The 12,629-nt window shown below is 29.0% G+C and overlaps 1 protein-coding gene across 2 annotated transcripts in view; it reads right to left on the bottom strand.

Annotated features, from left to right (window-relative positions):
* LOC107453352 (LIM/homeobox protein arrowhead) overlaps positions 1-7,097 on the bottom strand; it is an 81,695-nt gene extending 74,598 nt beyond the window's left edge. For both annotated transcript variants that reach the window (XM_043041343.2, XM_016070141.3), the window contains exon 1: positions 6,974-7,097. In XM_043041343.2, coding sequence (XP_042897277.1) covers positions 6,974-7,030 — 57 coding nt within the window. In that variant the 5' untranslated portion in view covers positions 7,031-7,097. The remainder of the gene's footprint in view (positions 1-6,973) is intronic.
* Positions 7,098-12,629: the final 5,532 nt, after the last annotated feature.

Below are 12,629 nucleotides of genomic sequence, written 5' to 3'. Positions count from 1 at the left end.
TAATTAAAGGTAACATACATTCAAATTGCTCACTGCAATTTTTCTTCTTTGGTTATTTGTTTGTTTTGCTTTGTCTAATTTAGAAATTTATGTAAATCAACACGTTAAACATTAAAATTAACTGAAAACAGAGTTAGTTTGAGTTTTAGAAGTAAAAATCGATTATACGACGTTATCGTTTATACGACGTTTTTCGGTGGTCCCTTCAGCGTCGTATAAACGATGCTCCACTATATATATATATATATATATATAATATCAAGAAAATAGCAGGATATCGTGAGTAGGGTAGTTAAACGAACAAGCGTATAACAACCCTGCAATGAATTCTCTGTCACACTATCGAAAATAAACTTGTTCAGACCTGTTACATATTCACCAGAATTTGAGGTCTTATGCGAAATATTTTTTAGTGATAGTGAAATACAGCAGCAATAATTGGAACAAATAGTTTTTATAATGTCTTTTTGGAATATAAAAACATGGCTTATAGTATATTTATCTAAATAATTATTTATTTACAATGATCTACAAAATTCAGTAATTAACAGGAATTTTTTAGTAACTAAATTTTTTAGATCACTGGATCAAGAAAATTTCTGTTTTAATCCATACTGTAAAAACAATTGTAAAATAATTAGATCATTTTTAATGATGATTGTTTTCTAAGAGCATTTACTTTGTAGTATATTCTGATAATATTATTCCGTTAAAAACTGTATAGTAGAATATATCGTTTTTTCTTTGAATTCACTGTTTTCAAACAGGAAAAAACTGCTAGTCAGGGATTTTCTGTGTGATCGCTGATTTCTGATTAGTCAAATAAAATAAAATAAATAAAAATACTTTATCGAATTCGATGTTGGCCATTTTAAAAAAGATCAGGAAAAAAACAGCGTTTTCTGAAGAAGAATCCGACCATGCAAAGGAGCGTGCAAATTTTATTACTTAATTTTTAGAGTAAATGTTTCTATTTTTAATAAACAATAGTCAAATAATTAAAAAAAATTGAAAGCTTGTTTGTTCATCCGGAGTTATTCCAAAAGTTGCATCGTGGCACGATATACTGTTTTGATTGTGTGAACGACTTGCTGTCTAATTGTAAGTTTTTTAAGTGCTTTATATATTTTTTTCAAAGTTTGCAAAGTAATTAATCTATATTTTTAATTACAGTTTTGCTTAATAAGAGTTAATTTCTAAGTGTTATTTTCTTTTTCTTCTAATTCAACTTAATTAAAACTGTTATATTAATTAAGTTGAATTAAATTAACGAGCCCTGCTTTCACTAAGTGAACTATATATAATAAATTTTCATTATTATTTCATTTTGTGCTATGAGTAATTTTTAATACTATGTTTACTGACATTTCAAAACAATAATCATGCACTTAAAAAAAATTCCTTAATTTAGATCATTGAGGTTTTGATTTGAAAAAAAAACTGTGAAATTTTTCTAAATTCTTTTTTTTCTTTCTAAATAAGCAGATTTTTTAATTTGTTTAATTATGTGAAAATATCTTTACGATTACTAATTTTCTGTAAGCTCAAAACTTAAGAAAATTTGTTTATCATTTGAAAAATTCTCTAATCGAATTTTTCAAATAGTTAAAATTATATTAACGTTCAAAATTGATTCTGAATTATTGCTCTCTATTTCAGTATAATCTTTTCATCAAGAGTGTTTTTTAAAAAAATAAATAAATTGTATAAGAAATATATTTTTCTTCACTTATCACGAATAATTTTGACTCGTAATTATAAAATTTCAATTTTGTTTAGGTATATTTTTACGATAAAAGTACTAAAAAGAATGAAATCTCTAATTGGAAGGCATTTTACCGAAAATAAGTTTCCCTTGACGACTGTGCTAGAGATATGTATGAAAGGCAACAAAAAAAAATGTAATATAGCATTAAAGAAAACATTTATTCTTCACATAATTACGGAGTGCGTTAAAACATTTGTCCTACCGCTTTACTCATGGAAAAAATCAGGGTTCTTCATACGGAAGAACGGCTTATGTAACATTAAGCACTTTCCGTCGAGATTCAAAGCCGGAAAAAGACGGAAGGTGTGAGACTGCATGGCGGATAATCCTTCCAACTACGACAGATGATGCCAAGCATTATTTTTGCCATGATACTAACTCATGGAAATGTTAAAATGCCTCATTCTTCACAACTTTTTTTAGTAATCATCATTTTGAGAACTGCTAAATTTTCAGTCAATTAATGCATTTCCAAAATATAACGAAAATGTTATTTTGTGACATTTGATTTAGTCTCTTGTACTAAATAATCTCTTAGACTGTAATAAATTAAATAAAAGAAATTTGTGCAAAAAATTCTAGAGGCCAGAAATTTTCTGCATGTAAAAAAACAATTCTGCAATATAACAGTAAAAGTCTAACAGCAAAAGTTGCCAGAAACTTTCTGTATGTACTGGAAATACTTGTACCAAAGGGCTTTTTTCTGTAGGCACTCACGGAAAAAAACTGCAACATACAGATTATGCCTGTGGGTGCATTACGGAGAAAAACAGAATTATACAGATTTTTCCAGCAAATAGATACTTTTTGTACATACAGAAAATTTCTGGAAACTACTGCTGCCAGATATTTTTTGTTTTATTACAGGATAATTTTTTACAGTACAGTCTCTGCCGAGGGGATGTAAATGTACATTCAATCTCCTGATTATTTCCTGATTTTGAAGAGATATTATATTTTTAGTTTTAAAGCGGTAACAAATTGTATGGGTTAATATTTTTTATCTTTGCTTAACAAAGTTGATTCATTAGGATTTTAACCTCTACTACATATATATAATTTAAAGAAATGTATAAAAATCCTAAAAATACTCTTAAGAAATATAAAGTCTTAGCGTCATTAAAAAAATTTCCTCTTACAATTATTATATCGCTACCACTACAAAGAATCTTAATTTTAAAAAAAAAAAAAATTTGAGCAGTTTGTGATATGGCCTAAATTGGGAAAAGCTCAAAATGTGGTTTACGACTAGGCAACCCTCTACGACCAAAATTTTAAAAAATTTTATTTTTATAATTTTATAACCGTCGTTGAACAGCTGACGCAATTTTGGGTTTGCGACTGCTAATGCTCAACTCCGTAGCCTTGTAATTCTGAACCCAATCCAGAAGACATGGAAACTCCTGAATCCGTACCCCCAGAGGTATGATTTGTTATGGAAGCATGGAGGACTTCGTGACCCGACAGATTTAACGTGCATCAGTCACCATTTACTACACGGGGAGTCTTCGGCCGGAGGGGATCAAATCCCCGACTTCTTATACATGGGTTCAGCGCCCTAAAAACCAGGCTATCCTGGTCCCATTAATAAATTTTGCAGTGTACAACACATCAAGGAGCCATAGGGTTCATGATGGTGGAATGTCCAGATAACAATAAGATGATTAATTTAATGTTTACGGGCTGCTTGCAACTCGGAAAATTGGTATTAAAACAATTTTACTAACCCATTTGGGACCTTTTATCAGGAAAACTCTTTTTTTGAAAAAAGAAAAAAGTTCAAGTGTGTAACTGTTCGGATTTATTTTGCGGAAACAAGATAGTGATTGTTAATGGAAATGATACCATGATTGTTAATGGAATCCATGATTGTTAATGAAAAAAAAATGAGTAAAATTTCACATAATAAAAATAATAGTTTAGACAACTTATATTTTGTAATTAGACTTTAAAACCCTTTTTTTTGATACGTTTAAATTTTTTAATATATTTGTCAATTTAAAGAATTTACTTCCATTAAGAGATTTTAACATAATTAAAAGCTACAAATATAATTAAACACTTGGTAGAATTATTTTTAATTATAATGATATTAGCAAAAATTGAGGGAAAATTGACATAACTGATTATTATTGTAAGTGTGAAGAAGAGAAATATTTCGAATTTTTGGTAAACATCATAAACATATTATTATTGGTAAATTAAATATTATAGATAACTCAGAACTGAGAAATTTAATTTTAAAAGCCATGAACTTCAGACCCATTTACCGTACGAGTAATAAAGATATCTAACAGATTCTCTTTACCTTTAGGTATGTTAACAGAATGGAAATAATCTGTTTATTACTTTATTATTAATAATATGGTAAATTTAAATAACAGTAATAATTCAACAGATTTTTTTTTTAAATTGATCAAGGGATTAGGCCACTTCAGACGAATTTTGTAATTACCCCCATTAACAACAACTAATAATAATTATGCAATCTTCTGAAAAAAATTCTATGTTAAGCTTTTAAATAAAGAGTTTAAAAATCGAAAAAAATAAGCTTAATAATTTAAATAATAATTTCCTCATTAAAATTTTTTATCTTACTGTAAGAGGTTAAAAATTAAAATTAATAATATGCAATTTCCATAGTTAATTATCAGTCTAAAATTTCTATTTAATTTAGAACAATCACTTGTAGATCTAATACTTCTTTAACTTTACCTGGCACTATTATCACTGACTACTTAAATAAAAATATTAACATTATTAAAGTAGATTTTACTTGGATTGTCACTAATTATCAACCTGTTTCAGAATTTATCAAACAAAATAAAATTAATTTGATTGCTACTTTTGATTTCCAAGATCTTCTTAATCGATGATATTAAAATATCTTTAATTGTGATTTTGATTATTGAGAAATTCTAATTATTAGACAATTATAAGACAATATTAAGTATTAAAAAAAGAGGTTTTAAAAGGAGTATTTAAGTATTAAAAAAGAAGAAAATATTAACATTGTTGACTTATACTGTAAAAGGAATGATTTTAAATTTAATTTAAATAAACTAATTGCATGGAATTCTAATGTTTCTAAAAATATTTATTTAAATACTACTTCTAATCAAATGAATAGAATTAAAAGAATTTGTAGTAATGCTTATTTACTAAAAACCAAATCGACGAACTCTTCCAAAATTGAATAAAAAAACAATGAATATCCACCTAATGCAATGAAATTTCATTTAAAATCGCTGAGTTAATTAATTGTACTTTATAATTAAAAAATTCTTTGTCAACTAAATTTATATTTTTACCATGTGCAAATCCAATTCAGACAAATGCGTGGCTAAAATTCTTTTTATATTTAACAAAGAATTTTTTTTCAATCAATGTTAATAATTCATCGAAATTAAAATGTTATAACGAAAGTTCGACCTTTTATTAATAATAAACATTGAATTATCCAGTATAATATAATTAACTTGCGCAAATCCAGTCTCGGGCCAATTCAAGGGCAACCGACAAATCAAATGCGGTTCTGTACTTCAGTAAGAGCGCGCAATAAAATACATTCCACTATATTTACGCTTTTATTTTCATATTTTGATAACGCGAAAACTTGTTACGAAAATATTTTAAATCCTTTTTGCAAGATGCTGGTAGGTGTAAAGATATTTGAATTACTACTACTCGCTACTCGCTTTTTAGGTTGTGTTTTATTCTGTTTTTTTTTTCTTTTCTTGTATTGTTTTTATTCTTGAATTTTTATTTTCTATTTTTTGCTTGATGTGTTTTACTTTGTATTTTTTGCTTAATTTGTTTTTTGTTTTTTTTCCTTTTCTTACTTTTTTGGTGCTCCTTACAGTATTGTCTTGATATATTTTGCTTTGGTTATATTAATACAATATTAGAAAGTCTCAACTAGTCTCAAACTAGTTTTGTTTTTTCAAAATGGTATTTATAGTTTCCCTGAATTACATGGTTATAAAGAACACTTGTCTGCTGCTTTAAAAATAATACTTACGTCGAAAAAGAATGATTTCAACTTATCGCATCATAAGCTGAAATTCATACCATGCCGTACTCATGTTGAATACCACGCCATACGCACCAGAGAAGTAGGGAAGCGTTGCAATAACTCTAGTGATTTTTTAAAATAAAAAAATCCTTAAAAATTTTTTTTTGGACGATATTATTAAATTGCTTAAAAACTGGAACTTGTATAGAGATCTCAAACCGAAAGTATCGATTGCAAACATTATATATTCTCCAGCGTAGAAATAGATGCGAATTCAATTTTATAATTTAAAAAAAAAAATATTGAACATTTTCTGTATGTATCAATTCTGTGTACATCGGCGTAATAGTGTTTTTTGAAGGCTATTGTATTAAATTAAGGTATTAAATTTTTAACTAATGCCAAAACAATATTTCTTGATTTGATCCACTTCATAATTACAAGCATCCCTCACATTTGATGAAAGCAGGGATCCCAATTTAATGAATTACTTTGAACTGAATTTAGATAAGGTTCACCCAATGAATTATTTTGGTTAAAAACCATTTTTCTTTTCTTTAGGGATATCATAATTTTCACTTATTTTTCATTTTTGATGGAAGCACCAATTTATGAACTTAAATTATTAGCAGGCATTTGAAACCTATTTCGGTGAATTATTTTGGTTTCCCATGGTTACATCCCATGGTTAGGGACCAAATTTGATTAAAAACTAGGAAAATTCATAATTTTCAATCATTAGTCACTTTTAATGGAAGCACCAATTTATGACCTTAAATTATTAGCAGGAGTTTAAAACCTATTGTTTCGGCGACATTGAAATTTTCAAGCAACTTTTAATGGTATAAATTTAAGTCTTTAAATAGAATTTTTTTTTTTTTTTTTTATTTACGCAAAATCAATTCTCACTTTTAACGGAAGCACCACTGACAATAAATTACAATCTTTAAATCGTTAAATGGTGTTGGAACTATAATTATTTTGATTTATTCAATTAATTACTATGGTGAAGAACCATTTTACTTGTTAAAGGCAACATCATAATTTATAATGATTTCTCACCAATTTTAATTACTGGCGTGTAAAGCATTATTTAGTCAATTACTTCAATTTTTTACGACAATTTAAAAAGAAGTAATAAAAATAATATAAAAAATATACAAAAATTTTAAAATTAAATAAAATCTCACCTTCATTATTTGCACTGAAACCCGATCATCTTCTGTTATAGGATTGCCTGAAAGCATAACGCGTCAAAAGGTGCGTTTAACCACAAACTCGCTCTCCCAACTGCTTTGCCAGAGCTCTGGCCATTAAACCTTAGCATGGACTGCTTATTCATTGGCCAATGTTACCTGTCAGTCATTTAATATAGGCGGAGCATAAGGGCGGATCTTTAATACAAGAGATCCTCTTACATTCTTCTTTTCATGTGAGAGCAGAAGGGGGGACGAACTTCCAGAGCTCTACACAATTTCTTGGTTCGGGTATCCCCCATTGGATATTCTTTCCCCTTCTCATCATTGATTGCACCTCAAACCCTCCTTTTATGTCCCAATTAAATAAATACATTGCGGTTTTTCTTCATTTTGGAAGGGTACAGAAATATTGAATTCTTTCAATCCTCAGTAGCATATTACTTTTATCTAGTCAGAAAACATAATCTATTGACCTATATAATCCTATCGATCTATTAAATTCACAAATATTGACTGAGAATGAATACAGAAACATGGCATATTGTATTATTTCTATATTTAATTATCTTTAATCAGTTGCATAAACGCTTTATAAAGTTAATTCTTAGATGCTGTATTTCATAAAAATAGAAAAATATACTCTACTCGATAGTGATCAGTAAAATTCACAGTTATCGACTGAGACTGAATACAAAAATATAGCATATTGTATTCTATGCAGAATTTCATCTTTTTTAAACAGTTTCATAAATGCTTTATCTTTTATCAGGTTAATTCTTAGAACCTGTGTTACACTAAGATAGAGCAATATAATCAGCTCCATTGATCCATAAAATCCATATTTATTAACTGAGAATACAGAAATATGGCATAGTGTATTATTTCTATGTTTAATTATCTTTAATCAGTTGCATAAACTCTTTATCCTACTTTTATCAAGTTAATTCTTAGATGCCATATTTTATAAAAATAGAACAAAATACTCTACTCTATATTGATCCATAAAATACACAGTTATCGACTGAGAGTGAATACAGAAATATAGCATATTGTATTCATTGCATATTTAATTATCCATAAACAGTTTCATAAACGCTTAATCTTTTATCGAATTAATTCTTAGAACCTGTGTTACACTAAGATAGAACTATATAATCAGCTCCATTGATCTATAAAATCCATATTTATTGGCTGATAATACAGAAATATGGCATATTACAGGGGTTGCCAAGCTCCTTGATAGTCGAACCATTTTTCAAAATTTGAAATTTTCCACGAGCCGCAATTAAATAGGTATTTAAAAGGTATGCAAAAAAGGTATTAATTTTTTTTCATGAATTATGTTTATTGAAAACATAAGTAAAAGTACAAAATATGTTTATTGAATTTAAATATTAAAAATTAAACACATTTACTTTACTTTTCTTGATAATTCTTTAAAATTTGGTGAATAATTGGTGACAGCACTTCTTTGAAATGCTGGTTAGTTAATACTGATCGGTGTTTGGATTTCACGAATTTTAAAGTGGAATAATTGACAAAGTAAGGTGGAATGATTCACATAAGTACGTTGTTCCGAATATTGAAATAATTCGACAAGCAGCCTTTTTTGATTCAGGATACTCCGATTCTGGTACAAATTTTCAAAATTCAGTAATCGACGTCGACTTATATTTTAATTGTAGAGCTTGATCTTCTTACATCTCAATTAATTCTAATTCTTCAGATGCTTTTTGTGTCATAATTATATTGGAAATGAAAAACTCACCTTGAATTGAACAACGTTGCACTTAGTCTTTCCTATTTGTTCTCAGTAATTTAAAAGACATTCTGAACACACACGGAACGATATTAATTTTTTTAAATATAATAGCACAAAAATGAAAAGTGAACTCTGGTACATTTATCGAGAGCCACAAATAATCCTTCAAAGAGCCGCATGTGGCTCGCGAGCCGCAGGTTGGCCACCCCTGCCATATTGTATTCTTTTGATAATTAGTCATCTTTCATTAGATGCATAAAGGCTTTATTTTACAAACCTTTAATTAGTATTATGGGAACTTCTATAATACAAATTATTGACCTCTATCACTCTATCGATCTATAAAATTCGCAGTTGTTGACTGAGAAGGAATACAGAAATATGGCATTTTGTATTCTTTTGATATTTAGTCATCTTTAATAAGTTGCATAAAGGCTTCATTATACAAACCTTTAATTATTATTATAGGAACTTCTATAATACAAATTATTGACCTCTATCGCTCTATCGATCTATAAATTCACAGTTGTTGACTGAGAAGGAATACAGAAATATGACTTATTGTATTATTTTTATATGAATTAAAATATCAGTTTTCACTTTTGTTTCTTTTATCTAGTTCATTCCTGGAATCTGTATCTATTGTACCATATAATACACTTTATTGATCAATAAAATCCCAAGATATTCAGTGAAAGTGAATGTGCAAATATTGCATATTATAAACTTTCTTTAATCAGTTGAATAAATGCCTTCTTTTATTTAGTTCATCTCAAAACTTGTAAAACATAAACTATTGAATTGAACAATCCATTCTATCGATCTATAAAATCCACAGTTCATATTTGTATTGTCATATTTGTATTCTTTTTGTTATCAGTCCAATGCTCATTTTTTCAAGTTTATCTCAGAACCTGTATTCGATTGAACTGTGTAATCCACTCGATCTACTTTTATTGACCATAAAATCCATATTATTCATCATTAAAATTAATTTTTTTTAAAATTATTTTTCTGTATCATCAGATTTTACTTGAAAGATAAATTTTCCGTTGGGGAAGAATTATTTCGAAATGTGGCGTAAATAATGGATATTATTTATTGTTACTTATTCATTTTTTTATTTTATACCTGTAAATCAACTTTTCATCGATTCTTTAATACACATGTTTTTTCTGAGAAATTTTAATCAGGGAACATGGAGAGATTCTTCCATCCGTTGTTTCCTATTTATTTGACTTACTAATCATATAATAGAATTACTCCGTATTTTTCAAACATTGTAGTAATACCTTTTTTAATGAACAAGACAAGGAGCAAATTTTTAAGGTCGAATAGAGATTTTATTTAGTTATCTATTAATTATTACTAGTCACTCAATCAAATTATTTTTAATGCATTTCACACCTCAGAATTACCTTCAAGTTCGTTAAAATTTTATAATAGAAGAATTTCGTTATTAACCTTTCATTAAAGAAAGATTTTTTATAAAAGAACATGTTTTCATCGATCGAAAAATTGTTTTCTTTAAAGATTGTTTTCTTTACGATTATTTCATATTTTTCACTTAAGAAGCGTCTGCAGTGGATGGTAGATATATCTTCTTGACACTATGCAAAATTCCAGTACAAAGTACTTTCTAACTCCAATTTTACTGTAAAAGTTTTCTGAAGGAAAAAAAATCTGATATACCGTAATTTCTAAAGTTACATTTATCTTTTCACAGTAATTAAACAAATTTTGGGTTAAAAATTACGGTATAAAATTTTACGGTAAAAATAGATGATACATCTATGGAATCTTTTTATGGTAACATTTCTCTCGTTTCGATTCCAATTGTTAAGCATTTTGCGTATTTAAAACGGCGTTTAATTTATTAATTGCATTTATAAATTTAATTTCAAATGACGACATCTAAATGTAACGATAGTGTGTTTTTCTGCCAAGTATATATTTTCAACTGCAAATCATTTTAATATTTCTAAAAAGAATCATCATCAGAAATATTAAAGCAGTTATGACACAGTGTTCGTAGTCCTTATAAAAAGTATTATCAATATTATAGTTAAAAATGACTTTTTATTAGCTTCAAAAACCCAGAATTTCATGACGAGATATATTTATTAGAAAACTATCGTGGTGAATACAAACGTATAAAAATGTGCATATTTTTCTTAATTTCCGCTACCACTTTTTAAGAACAGACATATTCAAAAATTGGAGCTCCGATACTTTCGATAGAACGGCAACCACTTCAACTGTGTCCGATATTGTTTCGAATATATAATTCTAGTTGGTATGAATTAGAGCGGCTACCACTTCAGCTGCGTCTAGAAACTAATCTCATGAAACTTATCCTTGTAAAAGAGGTCCGATATTGTATCTAATGTATAATTCTAGTTGGTGCGAATTAGAACGGCAACTACTTCAGCTACGTCTAGAAACTGATCTCATGAAACTCATTCTTGCAAAAGAGGTCCGATATTGTATCTAATACATAATTCTAATTGGTACGAATTAGAACGACAACCACTTCAACTGTGTCCGATATTGTTTCGAATATATAATTCTAGTTGGTATGAATTAGAACGGCTACCACTTCAACTGCGTCTAGAAACTGATCTCATGAAACTCATCCTTGTAAAAGAGGTCCGATATTGTATCTAATATATAAATCTAGTTGGTGCGAATTGGAACGGCAACCACTTCAGCTGCGTCTAGAAACTGATCTCATGAAACTCATCCTTGTAAAAGAGGTCCGATATTGTATCTAATATATAATTCTAGTTGGTGCGAATTAGAACGGCAACCACTTCAGCTGCGTCTAGAAAACTGGACTCACGAAGCTCATCCTTGCAAAAGAGGTCCGATATTGTATCTAATATACAATTCTAATTGGTACGAATTAGAACGACAGCCACTTCAGCTGCGTCTAGAAACTAATCTCATGAAACTCATCCTTGTAAAAGAGGTCCGATATTGTATCTAATATATAATTCTAGTTGGTGCGAATTAGAACGACAGCCACTTCAGCTGCGTCTAGAAACTGATCTCATGAAACTCATCCTTGTAAAAGAGGTCCGATATTGTATCTAATATATAATTCTAGTTGGTGCAAATTAGAACGGCAACCACTTCAGCTGCGTCTAGAAAACTGGACTCACGAAGCTCATCTTTGCAAGAAAAGTTCTGATATTGAATCTAATACATAATTCTAGTTAAACCACTAAGATTAGGAATGTTTTATTTACTATTTTGTATAGTTAGAAGAACATAATTACTTAGGAAGAGTAAAACCAGTTCAGAAAGTTACTCGAGTAACCTTCAGTCGTCCTAGTAAATTCCTCTTTTATTTATTTTTTTGTTTTTGCATCATATTTATATATTTTATAACGTCATTGATTTTTATCTTAAATATGTAACAAACAGACAGAGGAGGAATAACAAAACAGAGGAGGAAAAACTGCTAATTTTTGAAAGAAAAATTGTGAGGAAAATCTTTGGATCTCTTCAAGAGAATAACGTAAGGATTCTTTACAACCACGAAATTTACAAAAAATATGACAAATTCGGTGGGACCGACATTGTGAGAACTATTAAAGCATCACGCATTAGGTGGCTGGGCCACCTCTTCAGAAATTCTGATGCCGTTCCTGCCAAAAAAGTGACTTTTTCCACAATTGAAGGGACGAGACGTAGGGGACGACCACCTACAAGATGGATAGACGACGTTGAAAAGGACCTCAAGCTATTGGGAGTTAACCGATGGCGGGCCGCCGCACCGGACAGGGCCAGATGGAGGAAAATCTGCGAGTCAGCATTGGCCAGTGAAAGGCTGTTGCGCTTATGAAGAAGAAGAAGATGTATCGCGGTTTAAGTTTGGTG

This window comes from Parasteatoda tepidariorum, chromosome X2 (genome assembly GCF_043381705.1).
Source record: "Parasteatoda tepidariorum isolate YZ-2023 chromosome X2, CAS_Ptep_4.0, whole genome shotgun sequence".
NCBI classification, from domain to species: Eukaryota; Metazoa; Arthropoda; class Arachnida; order Araneae; family Theridiidae; genus Parasteatoda; species Parasteatoda tepidariorum.
Note: the sequence above shows the minus strand (reverse complement) of the source record. Positions and strands in the feature narration are given on the sequence as shown.